The sequence below is a fragment of the Manis javanica genome, chromosome 10, assembly GCF_040802235.1.
Source record: "Manis javanica isolate MJ-LG chromosome 10, MJ_LKY, whole genome shotgun sequence".
Lineage (NCBI taxonomy): Eukaryota > Metazoa > Chordata > Mammalia > Pholidota > Manidae > Manis > Manis javanica.
In genome coordinates, this window is record NC_133165.1 from 32,228,209 (window position 1) to 32,241,893 (window position 13,685).

General features: G+C 45.7%; 1 protein-coding gene across 1 annotated transcript in view; it reads right to left on the reverse strand.

Moving 5' to 3' along the window:
* Positions 1-13,089, reverse strand: part of LOC108384116 (cytochrome P450 3A12-like) — a 34,010-nt gene extending 20,921 nt beyond the window's left edge. Inside the window, exons 1-4 of the mRNA XM_073215109.1 lie at positions 12,775-13,089; positions 4,316-4,409; positions 1,952-2,004; positions 542-641 (exon numbers count right to left, since the gene is read on the reverse strand). Coding sequence (XP_073071210.1) covers positions 542-641; positions 1,952-2,004; positions 4,316-4,409; positions 12,775-13,016 — 489 coding nt within the window. The 5' untranslated portion in view covers positions 13,017-13,089. The remainder of the gene's footprint in view (positions 1-541; positions 642-1,951; positions 2,005-4,315; positions 4,410-12,774) is intronic.
* Between the last annotated feature and the right edge of the window lie 596 nt (positions 13,090-13,685).

Below are 13,685 nucleotides of genomic sequence, written 5' to 3' on the forward strand. Positions count from 1 at the left end.
ACCTGTGGGATGCAGCAAAGACAGTTCTTAGAAGAAAGTATATTGCAGTACATGCTTATGTCAAGAAAGAAGAAAAATTCCAAATGAACAGTCTAAACTCACAATGAAACTAGGAAAAGAAGAACAAAGGAGGCCCAAAATCAGTAGAAGGATGAACATAATAAAGGTCAGAGCAGAAATAAACAAAATTGAGAAGAATAAAACAATAGAAAGAATCAATGAAACTAGGAGCTGGTTCTTCAAGAAAATAAACAAAATGGATAATCCCCTAGCCAGACTTATAGAGAAAAATGTTTCATAGAGCAATGCACACACACAGACACACACTCAGATGAGTGCACATAACACTGTGAAAATCTGATTCACTCTGTGGGTAACACTGATGTCAGACTTCCTGCTTTGATATTGTACTACAGCTATACAGACATTACCATCCGGGGGCACTGGATGAAGGGTACATGACATGGGACCACCCTGGACATTTTGGAGGCAACTTAATAAATAAATAAATAAAATTGTAAATTAAGAAGTGGGTGCCTACCTGCCGGTTTGTGAAGAAAGAATAACATTTCTTCACTAGTATGGCTTTGATCATGTCCGGATCCGTAATAGCCAGTACAGGCTGTCGACCATCATAAAACCTGTGAGGGGAAAAGAGCTGATGACATTTAACAAACCGGTATCTGCAGCTGGAATCACAGTAGAAGTCTGAAATTTCATCCTGATGTTACATAATCCATACTCTAGAAATCACAGTTAGAAAGAACATTAGTTAACTCAAGGTGGTGTGTACATGGGTATTTTCTATACCATTCTCCACAATATTTGTATGTTTAAAACATTTTCAGAAAGCTAATTAGGTTAGTAGATGATTGAAGGCAATTAAAGTAAGACAAAAAATTACTGATGGAAAGACCACCCAACTCAACCATTAAAAATCATGATTTGAAAATACATAAAAAATATTAACACTATATATAAAATAATATTAGATGAAAACTGTAGGCATACTGATCACAAATATGGAAAAATGTGTCTGCAAATGAAAAAACTTGGAATGCTTCAAAAGTGAGAGCAGGATTATGACTGGTTTTCTGCCCTATTTTCACAATTAGCTTACTTGTAGAATATGATTTTAACTATTAAAGACAGGTAATTCACAGAAGTAAGGTTAGAAAAATTTGAACAAAAGGACAAAGTGGATAATGTAACACAGAGGAGCACATATAATTCACTTGTTCAATATTTTCTTCTCATCACATGTTTCTTCTTAAACCTGGGTCCAGAGGGCCCTGAGCTCCATGTAGGAGGCTCCCCTTAGCAGCAGGGCAGGCTCACTGTGACCCACACACCACACAAAGGGACTCCTTGTCTGTGACACATCCCAGTTCGGCCTGACCTCCTCGCTGTCAAAATGCCCATTACTGGGGATGGGCCCCTGGCACCAGGTTAAGTACAAACTTAATCACACTGTCCTCTGGTCCTTCTTCAAAATGACATTTAAATCCAAAATTTAAACAAAGGATTTTTGGCTTTTTTTTTATTTTTAGGATTTTGGCCTTTACTGAAAGGTGAATTATGTGGGAAAAGGGTCACAGAATGCATTCATGAGCACACATTAGAAGGTCTGAAATAATGCATTCTATGCAATCAAAGGGGACGTAAGGAAGGAAAATGTAGAGGAAGGGAGAGCGCGGCATGGGCAGGGAGGGACGCTACAGTCCCTGAGCCACCAACGTCTGGAGAGAAGCGATGCCCTGCCACCCTCCAGGCCTGATGCAGACCATAGACCTGGACGCCTGTGACAGATGGGAGCCCTCGTAGGACCAGCCCCCAAAAGCTTTCTGGCAAATGACCTCATCTCAAGAAGCTCTGCACTAAGACCGGCCTGCACACCAATGGGGGCCTCAGCATAGCAAGTCTATGCAGTGGAAGTTTCCAGAATACTCACCCCCACATCTTTCCATAGGTTTTAAAACATTTGTTGTCAAAATCCCAAAAGCCCTGCAAGGAGAAATGAAATTATATTGTTTATGTGAATGGATTGAACCCTACCTAAAATCGGTTCATAAATGACTCAAATGGCATGAAATCAAGCAAACTACCTTTCACTGGCAGTTAGAGGGAAGCCCTGTATGGCATGTTTGTACAGAGCATTCAGAGAAAACAACAGGGTGCCTTGTAGCAGTTCACTAAGCATGTGAGCTGGAGTCAGCCTGTCCAGTGCGTAGCTTGAGCTCTAGGCAGCATTTCTCCTCCCCTGTCTGAGGGCAGAGGGGAGAAAATAGGAGAGAGATTTGAAAAGGAGAATTTAAAGTCACTCCTGAGTTTTCTCCCAGGATGGTGGGTACTGATCACTTACCGTGTCTGTGGATACCAGGTAAGAGCTTGTCTTTCTGACCTGTCTGTGCATGTGTTGTCTCTAACATCTCCAAATTCTCTGAGTTATCACCTCCATAGACACCTGAGGACACCGAGCTGGGGGAGGCAGAGTGGCCTGATATCTTGTCAATGGGTTGCAGCCCCGGGCAAGTTCACTATGGATTCAGTGTGACCGAAGAAATGACAGTAGAATGTTATTGGGGTGAAAGGGCATACCCAACTTTATTTCCATGGCGGCAGGTCAATTACAAAAATCCCATCCACTCAGAGCGAGTCTGCACACAGCAAGCCAGTCTCTGCCTCTGGGCCTCTCGGCCTGCACAGCCGTCCCAGGCTCTGTCCTCAGCACTGCCACCACTCCAGCCTCTGCTCTGCTCTCCCGCAGCCTTGCAGCCGTGCCATCGTGTCGCCCAGATCACTGGGCAGAGCTGTTTATATAGAGTCAACAGCAACATATTGCCCACGTGTGTAGTGAGCTAGCCAACCAGGGTCAGGTGAGAGTCCTGGCCACAGGAACGTTCATGTCCACACCTGAGTACTCCTCAGCAGCCTTCCTTTGTCTCACAAGCCTCTCTAGAATTCTAGTGGAATTAGGAACTTAAAGACTTCAGGGACCTCCTTTCCTCTAGAGGATTCAATAAGACTCAGGCATGCTTACTGAGTAGAAAGTGAGTGAATGAATGAATGACCAGAGAACTCGCTTTCCAGTTTCCAGCTCAACCCAGAGAAGGAGGGAAGGTGCCTCCACTGCAGGCGGGAATAAAGAAAGCACAGCGCTGGCTCTCAGTTTTCACTTCTGGAATTAAAAAATGCCTCTTCCTCTCACTAAGTTTCAGCTGTGGTATTTGAGGTTTTAACTATACAAAGATTGTGACAGAAATGTGGATATTCAGGTACCTCTACTAAGGAGTGGATCTGGGAAAGTGGAAAGGAACTTACTGCTTTCTCACAAGGAAAAATGTGTGACTAGGAAAAAATACAGCACGTTTCTGGGATACTAGGCCTAGTTGGGGGAATTAGGATCTGAGAGACAAGACTGTGTCTTCAGGAAAGGAAATCTGAGGCAGAGGGCAGCCTGCTTGCAAGGCACTGCCTCCTGGCCTCCTGGACATGAGATGGTCCCTTCTGTCCAGGGTCCGGACCTGGGGTGAGGGGTCAGAGCATGATTAGCCACAAAGGCTCCACCAAGATTCACAGTTCATGCATCACCATTCTGCTCAGTGAAACTTGAACAACTTCATCAAATCATACACTTTCTAGTGACTTTATCTAATGATTCTGTCTTTGTAACAGCTCATTCAGAGATCAAATATCTGAGTTTGGACAACCACCATCCTGTCTCAGTTACCCCCACTGCCCACTCAGCCCACCCACACACGCTGCCTCCTTTAAAGGCCCACAAGGAGGCAGAAAGCTCCTGTCCATCTCTCAAACCCCAAAGATGCCCTGGGGAGCAGAGTGGAGCACTGCCGTGGACACAAGTGCGGGCTCAGCAGTTCTGTGAGAACTCCGGCATGCACAAATGACCCCAGGATGGATCCTCGGGCTGACCAACAAACAGCAGGTGCACAGCTATCCAGGAGGGGAGAAGAAACACTGGCTAGAGCTCATGCTATGCACTGCACAGTCTGACTCCAGCTCACACACTTAGTGAACTGCTACGAGGGACCCTGTTGTGGTTTTCTCCGAATGCTCTGTACAAACTTGCCATCCAGGGAATCTGCACAGAGCAAAACAAAATTGTCTTAATGATGCTCACAAGGTGGAACATCAAGGCCTGTGCTGGGCAGCACCTGGCAATGCTGGGTGTCTGTACACACCGCGTTTCAGGAAAGTGTGACCTCAGAACTTCCTCCTGGGGATGGGCAATTTTACTGTTCAGCTAAACTGGGATTTGCGACCACAAGAAGCAAAGTGGGAACTCAACACTCACTTTGCGGTAAGACAGGACAGTTCCAAAAAGAGGCAGCGGTGTCGGCCCAGGAATTCCCAGCTTCTTAAAAAGTCCATGCAAGTAGGTCCCATATCTATGAAGTGAATCAGAAGGCAGGTCACAGGGACTGTGGAGCAGCTGCCGGGGCTGCCGGGCACTGACTGGGAACGGGAGCCAGGAAACTTGGGCCGAAGTGTGTGGGCCGGAAACACCAGCAGCCAGTCCAAGGGCAATGATGCTCATCATCTTCTTCCTGGCTCCTTGGGGACCCCCACCAATTTAGTGGTGATTAGCTTATGGCAGCTGAGGACTTCATGTCAGAGTGTTCTTAAAATTCTGTAGACTGTAAAGTCCGTCATCTTTCCTGTGTTTCCCTTGGGTAGGCATGAGGAGGGCACTGCCTACAGCTACTGGCTCTTGGCTGCACTGGCATCTTCTAAGGCTCCTGTGTCTGCTGCCTGGTGGTGACTGTACCTAATGACAGCCCCACAGCCAAACACACCCCGCACAGTGTGGATTGGCTGACAGCAGTGCGTGGCCTAATCGGGGTGATTTACCTTCTTCTCCCACTAGATGGCAGACGTATGTGCAGCTTCAACAGGTGTTAATGGGAGTTGGACATGAAAATTATTTACAATATGGACCATCAGGGTCTAGATGAGGAGTTGTTCACTGTGGGAATAGGAAATCTGGGGCTCCACACAGCTCTCCCAATCCGTCTTTGGGTCCCTAGTGGCTATTCTTTCCCTCACTTAGGGCAACCCATAAGTGAGGTTGCTTGTACTACTATAGCAGGTCTGGGAGAGGCAGAGCCGATGAGAGCAGGAAGGAGATACAGTCTGCTACTGAGAGAAAGCATTTAAAGGGCCCCATGAAGGTCTGGAGGACCCAGGTGTGGCTTGATTTGTTAAAGGCAGGAGTAGTGAAAAAGAAACTAGATGGACAGCCCAATCAGATATTACTAGAGCTGTGGTGACAGTTTAAGCCAGAGCAGCAGTTCCAGCCCCTGAGGTCCAAGAAATGGAAGTCAAAGGCAAAGCCACACGTCCGGCCCGGGTGTCTGCAGGCTTCCTGGGGGAGAGGGTGTGCAGACCCTGGCCTGACCCTGCTGGACGATGATTGGGTGTTTTGTTCTGACTGAGGGAAGGATCAAGGCACTCGCTTTCGGGGACTGGCTGCAGCCACTTGTTGAGTAATTTAGTAAATTATTAGTCCCCATTGAATTTGTTGTGTGTCCTGGCTCTGGTAGACACAGGAGCTGAATAATCTCTGATATATTGTGACTCCGAGTGGTTTCTTGGGACCCCCACTGATGTGAATGGTGGCAGGGGTGGGGCTGTCCTAGTGCAACAAGCTCAAATGCCCTTGGAAACTGGGGATCTAATATTATGTATGATGTTATGCTCCCTTGTGATTCTCTTACAGATAACTGTGGCATTGCAAGAGGCTTTTGTCCTGTAAGCTACTGGAGAGTGTTTACCCCACACTTGGAACGAACTCTGAGGCCCTTTTGCCCTTTGGTATGAAAAGGCATCAGGGCGGCTGGGATGAAATGTGAGCATTTACCTCTGCCACTGCAGGACAGGCAGTCAAGGCTGTGACGGTCTTGTGTGAGGAAGACCCATCAAGACCCTTTGAGCTGCATGTCCATGTGACTGAAGATGGCTATGGCTGGGGCCTCTGGCAGTGGCTCGCAGGCCATTTGCCTTCGGCATCCCCAGGGAATGGTAAAGCAGACGACTTGGTCCACAACAGAAGACAATGTGGGCTGTAGCCCACTGGGAGACCTGCCCGACTTTTAGGGAAGTCAGCAGAGCCTTAGCAGATGTGCATTGTGACTGCATCTCACAGCCACGCCTTGGACATTTTGACACATGGACCAGTGATGGCTGGCCAATCTGACACCTTGGGGAGAAGGCTTGGAAACTGGTGTCCTGTGTGTTCCTGGAATAACCACAGAGTGGTCCTCCCAAATTCTGGTAGTGTACCCAAAATGGTAAGAGTATCTTACCAGGGAGTTTTGTCTTATCACTGTGGCCAGTGCATGTGGCTCCCGTAGCCCTTCATATAAACCCATGAGTAACTCCCACAGGAGAGGGGTGAAGGTCTGGTATGCTAAAGCAGGATGGGACCCAATTCCTGCCACTGTCTTATCACAGGACCACTCTCTTACATGCATCCTACCTGATGGACATTTGTCTCTGTAGATAACATTAAAACATGTTCTTATTACCCTTATGGTAATTCTCTTCTACAGTCTTAGTTGACTGGGCATGCCCTCCAACAACAGCTGCTGCCTGCTTCGCATGCCTGGAGACCCCTGCCGGTTCAGCTGCTGGCCTCCCGTGGACATGTGAGTTATGGACTCAGTCTGAGTAGGACTTTGAATGCAGCTGGCTCCGCAGGCTTGAGGACTGTTATGGTTTTTGTTAGGCTGGAGGAAGGAAAAAGGACATGCAAACAGAACAGAGAGATACCATAGGGGGAGAACAGACCAGACCCCAAGGTCCATGCCTTATATGGAAAGGGGACAGCTCTTCCTGAATTCCATCCTTCTAATGTGCCAACTAAGACCCGGATGTCAGCCTCCTCCCTCTTGGAAGGAAAAAAGTTTCTAGTTATCTATTATGTCACCTTTAGCCAATCATACCTCCCATGCCCCCTAGGAAAACTTGCCCACTCCTCCCCCTCCTAATCCCTTATAAGCCCCCACCTCCCTGACTGGGTGTGAAATCTCCAGTCTGTAATACCCAGGCCGTGGAACATCACCCGGGGGTGCACTCAAATAAACTACCTGGCCCTTTGTTGCCTTTCTTCACCTGCTTATTTCAGCTAAAATTTATCTTACATTTGGTGCCCAAACCCAGGAAGGAGTGTGAGCACAGGGCCCCGACTGGCCACCAGTGGCCCCACCCCCTCCTTCCCCGACCCAGGACCTCAGCCTGCTCTCCGCTGCATGGACTATTTTCCGGTGAGTCCCTCAGTTTCCCCCAGTCTGTTTCCCTCCCTAATTGCATTTCACCTGGTCCGTTAGAAATCGTACGTATGTCCAGGTGGCCCACCCTCTGCAGGCATCTGGCCTGCCCCTGGCCCTGTGGTATGGGAGACGTCCCTACCCCAGGCCCCAGCACATCTGCGGGCTCCCCTGGGCCTGCGGTGGGGGAGACGTCCCTCACCCAGGCTCCCAGGACGTCTCCCCTGACTTGGCGTGCTTGGGATGCTGAGTGCCCCTCTCAGCGGGATTAGTCGGGAAGTGGCGCAGACACGAGGAACCAGCCCTCAAAAGCAGAGCTCAGATTCCACTGTGGTGTCTCATTTCTAATTTGGCTACTCTATATTTGTCCCGGCAAGTTCGCATATAGAAGCTAGTCTTCCTTTGCTCTGAGGCCGGGCCTGAGTATCCCTTAGACAATCAATCTCACTGGCCCCCTGAGGGAACTTTCAATTTTAGCCTCCTCACCACCTTGATTAATTATTGCCACTGGAGCAGAGATTAGAGTGAAATCCCATATGTGCAGGCCTTTTGGACTTTGCACTCCCGCCCAGACCTTTATGTTAGGTGTTCAATGACTCAGGTTCTCCTAGTCCAATCTCTAGTTGCAGATTGTCAGCCTCTTACTCTGCTCAGTCCTTCTTCCTTTTCAGATCCTCCAGAAGACCTCAGTTGCCCGCCTCCCTCAGCTCGCGATGCCCACCCTTCTCTCCACCACCATCTTTAAGTCCTTTGTCTTCACACATGTCACTGCCATCTTAAAGTCCTGCATTCTCAACCATGCCACTGTCCTGCTCTCCTCTTCTGGTGGCTGCACCAACCCCTCCCCATCTCATTACGCCTTCACCGCCCTCTTCCCCCACCAGAACACGCTCCTCCCGCCCTCTAGTTCCAGAAGCCACAGACAAGAAGCTGAAGAGAAGGAAAGCAATTGCATATCAGTGACTCAAGTCTTCACATCAGTTTGTCTGTCTGTGTATATGTTTTTGTGTGGGAGGTGTTGCTGACTGTAGTCATTATATCTCAGTTTGTACATTTGTGTGTCTAGGTGTATAGATGAAAAATATTTTATTTAAAAACAAGCGCTTATGAAAATTGGACATCCTAAAACTTCCAAAAAATCTGATAAAAATGTTAAGCATTAATGCTAATTTGGATTTGGCTGAGGTGGGCATGTCCTTGTTGTTATCAGCTGCCTAAGTATACCTAACGTCATTTCAGTCGATGTTATCTCTAAATATTTTAAGAATAAAATGCTTAAAGGCTTGGCTTTGTCTAATATTCAGTAAAGGTTTTGTAGGTAATCTAGCATAGTTGCTAAAAATAAGTAAACAAGCCTAGCAAATAAATATCTTAATAATAATACTGTATTAATGTATAACAGTGTATATATATGCAAACAGCCTGAGAATTTTTGTAGTAACCAAAATTCTTAAAGTTTGCTAAGTTATATAGACATATTTTGTGCCTAATAAGAAACTGTGCTATAAAGCACATTTCCAAAAATGATATTATACATTCATAGATGTATCAATCTGAAGAATGTTAGTATAACAGTTTATAGTAGCCTATTTTTGTTCACTGAAAGTTAAAATAATAGTTTTAAGTTCTAATCAAAACTACTTAAAGTAGTAAGGAAAACATTTCTGCATGCTAAAAAATATATCTTTTAATAAAAGAAAGTAACTTTGTTCTAAAGTACAGCTGTTTATTTAGAAGGAGAAATCTAAATGTAAAAAGAAAGTTGTAAAAAGTTTGTAGAAGAATTTAATATGGTCATGCTATATAAAATTAAAGCAAATGAGTCGCAGTATTAAGTACACAGCAAAATTAGAATTTTGTTTTCAGTTAAAAGGACAAAGTTTTCTCAACTGTTAGTCTGCTCTTAATATTGAAAGAATCCAGAGAGTTCTTCTAATTGTTTTATCAAGGCAGTTTCTTATGCTTAAAGTCTCAGTGAGTTGTCAAGAGTCTTTAAGAAAATGAGATCTTAATATTAAAAGGACTAAAAGCTAAACTTTGCTAACAACTGTGTAACATTCTTTATTTGCCTTTGAAGTAATTTGTTGTCATTCTAGTTAATTGGATAAGTATTGCTTCATGGCAACCTATAATCCTATTTAAGCAATGCCAAAAAACTTTCTTCTGACAACTTCCCAAAATCAAATTCAAAAAGGTACTTTTACCTCTAGTTAACTCTGATATTTTCCAGAGGGCCCCTGGAACATGTCAGAGGAACTTTTTCTCATTGGAGAAAGTATTTGGCTAATTTAGCTTATTTATCTGATATACAATTACCTGCTTAATTACCTAGAAAGCACTGTCAAAAAGAAGAATGCTAAACTTTATTACTAAATGTTTTGTGTTACAAAAATATCAGAATTTCCTTATGTCAACTGTCTTACAGTAAGCTCTCATCAAATCTTTAACCATTGTTATTTGTAAGTCTTATTATTTATAGTCACTGTTTTATTACTCTTAAGCTAGTAAAGAACTAGATTTCAGCAGAACAGGTATTAGTTATATAGGATTAAGTAAACTAAGGAAGATGACTTTGTGGCTTTTTGTTTCAAATGTTGTTGATAAAGTGTTTTAAGCTTTTTTCTCTTAAGCTGACAGCAGTTTAGTAAATGACTGCCTTTATAAGCAGAATTGAAACTTTATCTTTCTCTCTACCTGATCCCTCCAAAATTTAAAAACTCTCAGTGACTATTTTTATATTTAATGGCAGTATGTTTATTTGCACAAGTTCAATAAGAATCTGCTTTCCTTATAAAAGGACCAATTAAAAACACTGGTTATATTACCAAGGCTTTGACTAGAACATCATACCTGAGAGACATGTCTGTAAACTCAGATATGAACAGACATCTTTAAAGAACTAAGATTGACTTTATAAAGCCAACAAAGCCCCTTGGAAGAACTGGCCTGGTAACTTGCTTACAGAGTTCCCAGCAGCCTTACCAGGTGAGTAAAGAAGGTCACTGCCTGACAGGTGCAGGAACCTCAAGAATGTCTTGAGAACCTCAGAGAAGAGAAGAATTCACCCAAATGTACAGGTACTGCAGGCACAACCTGAGAGAAAGTCTAGCTTGGCTTTCTGGCCTCAAGAAATCTTTAAAAGTCCAATCTAAAATTCCTTATAAAAAGTTCCAGCAAAGCATATTTAAAAGAGCCTATGTAATCAATTGCTCTTCTTGCTGTACTTATGCAAATAATCAAGCCAACTGTTAATTATTTTCTTAATCTAGCTACTTCTAATAAAAATGAGGGTGATTTTAGAGAAAAGTATTGTTTCAATAATGCAGTCTTATCTATACTAAATCCCAATACTAGTCATTGAGATGTAAACTCAATCCAGAATTCCAGTCCCCCATAATGGCCTGGCTAATGCCCCTACTAGGCCCCTTAATAACAGTTGTGGTTTACTCTTAGTAGCCCCTTGTGTCCCCAGGTTCCTCCAACAGCGGCTAACCCAGATGACCCGGGCTGCCACCAACCAGATGTTACTTCACCATTATTCACCTCTTCCCACTGAGCCCCCTCCTTCGGCCTCATACCAGCCTCAAACCCCCACGACGCCCCTTGTCAGCCGGAAGTAGCCAGATTGAGTCGTCGCCCATTATGACCAAAAGGCTGGAATGTTAGGCTGGAGGAAGGAAAAATAAGGACATGCAAACAGAACAGAGAGATACCATAAAAGGAGAACAGCCCACACACCAAGGTCCATGCCTTATATGGAAAGGGGACATCTCTTCCTGAATTCCATCCTTCTGATGTGCCAACTAAGACCTGGATGTCAGCCTCCTCCCTCTTGGAAGGAAAAAAGTTTCTAGTTATCTATCATGTCACCTTTAGCCAATCATACCTCCCACGCCCCCTAGGATAACTTGCCCACTCCTCCCCCTCCTAATCCCTTATAAGCCCCCACCTCCCTGACCAGGTGTGACTTCTCCGGCCTGTAATACCCAGGCTGTGGAACATCACCCGGGGGTGCATTCACATAAACTACCTGGCCCTTTTTTGCCTCTCTTCACCTGCTTATTTCGGCTGAAATTTATCTTACAGTTTTATTATCTGTAACATAATTTCTGCTGTTATTTGTTCATTGTTAATCTGTTTACAGTGCCATAGCTTTCTTTGCACTAGGCCACTGTGGAAGTTTGGGGGCACAGAAATTGTGAGGTGAGAATCCTGGAGGGATGGATTGTGGGGAAAATGGAACATTTTGACCAGGATTCCCACTTGACCTTATTAGAGTTGTTTGTACATTTATGGGATACTCCGTGGCAGAGCTGCTGGTCAGTCATGGAATTTCTGGTCCAGGCTAGGGGTGGAAAGGAAGCACCCATTCTATCCTCTCTTCTGTTCCTGGTATGTAATCAGTCAGGCACCTCCCAGTCACTGGAGACCCAGCCGCAGAGTTGTGCCCAGCACAGTAGCATGGCTGAGCAAAAGCTGGGAGAGAGAGACCTGAGCAGCTGGGGTTCCAAGTGAGGGGAATCTGAGTTTGAGAGTAAACCCTTTCATCCCCCACATTTTGCCCTTGTCTTCCTTCGATCTAATTGAAATTCATAGAGAACTTGCCCCAGGCAGGGGACTCCCTCCTCCCAGAGCCTCACCCACCTTTGAGAGGAATTCCTCTGCTAGATGGTTTTCATTCATGCTTCTGCACTGTAACTAAGGGGAAAACATGTAAAATCCAATATGCCTTTTGGGCTTGTGCCTTTGCAGGTTGCTAGCAGATTTCATGCTTGGGAAGTGAAAACCCTATACTGATGCTAACCCTCTAAGAGACAGGAAGGAAAAGGAAAACGAAAGGGAAACAAGTTCAAGATTTCTACTGTATTCTAGGAGCTCTGACAGGGGCACATTACAGGGAGGGGGAACCAAGTGTCAGGAGTAGCTTGAGGGATGAGCCAGTCTAAAGAGAAGGTGGAGCAGTCCCCAGCCCCCACAAACGCTGGCTGCACCAGGCGTCCTGTGTGAGTGATGGCTGGAGGGGAGCAGGGCCACCCAAGTGACACAGGGGCCACCCCCTCTACACGTCTCCTGCAGCTGACACAACCCAGAGGGCCAACGTCAGGGGACTAAATCAAGCATCATCCTCCTGCTCCCAGGATCCCCAGAGCCTGGGAAGTGGGTGAGGAGCCTGCTACTCAGCGGCCAGTTGTTTATACCTGTCTCTGCTGCAATCTGGTGCATTAGTCTAGGCCCACCCTGGTAGTGCATGAGATCATCCCCAGGAGCATTAATGTCCTCAAGCCCTCCTAGCCTCAGAAATTGGGAGGTGAGGGTGTGGACTACTCCTTGAGCAGATCAATAATATGGGTTTGTAGAAACCAAGGTGCAAGCATCTTCCCTTTCACCAACTCTTTTTAGATCTTCAAAACACATAAGGGAAAGGAGGGCCTGAATGGCACCCTAGTCCAAGGTTACAGAGGAGGTGAGCTGGACAGTTACTCACAGGTAGAAGAGCACCAGGCTGGTAGCCAGGAGGACCCAGGTTTCTGTGGAAAAGCTTGGGATCAGATCCATGGCCGCTGTCCTACCGAGAGTCTCTCCTCTGAGTTTCCTTCCACAGGATGAGCTACTCTTTGCTGGTCTGTATGTGCAGATCTTTCCTTCCCACCCAGCAGGATTCTGTGAGGCTGGCATATTTATGTGCTGGGAGATGGGGTGGGTCTGGGCTGCAGCCAGTAGAAGCATGTCCCTGTGCTTCACCTGCAGATGTCTCTTGATCTTTATAGTTGACAGAGCATCATGGACACACCCAGCTGAACACACTGGGAGTTAATATTTATAGGAAACCAAAAAGGCAACGTTATCAGGTAGTTTAAAGGTTACAGATATTCTATCAAAGGGCCTTAAATCGCCAGTCTGCCCTTGTTGCCACGGCTGCCCCAAATCCAAACTACTTGAAATCTTTCAAACAAGCTAGGTTACCGCATCTTTACCGATGCAGTTTCCTATTCCTAGAAATGTGCCTGGGTCCCCTGGAAGAATCCTACTCCTCTTTCAATACCCAGCTCAGACAGAGCCCTTTCTGTAATAGTCTTTCACCACCAACCTCCTTGAACAGATAAAGCACATCCTCCCCGGGGCAACCTCTCCCCCCACCAATTCTATTATTGTCTTCTCTGCCCTGCAGCTCCATTGCTGGTCTCTGCACCTAGAGCTCTTAGCAGATTGAGCACTTCTCAAGGGCCCATCTAGGTGTCAGTCACCACTATGACCCTAGTCCCTAGCAGAGCATTCCATGCTTGTTGGTGGAGGGGAGTTTTCTGGGCCCCCATGTGTCCTGTTCCTGTGGCTTTGGGTGACCACACCATCTTCCTGGGTATTAATACACAACAAGAGGGCCTGGTTGTGCATGTG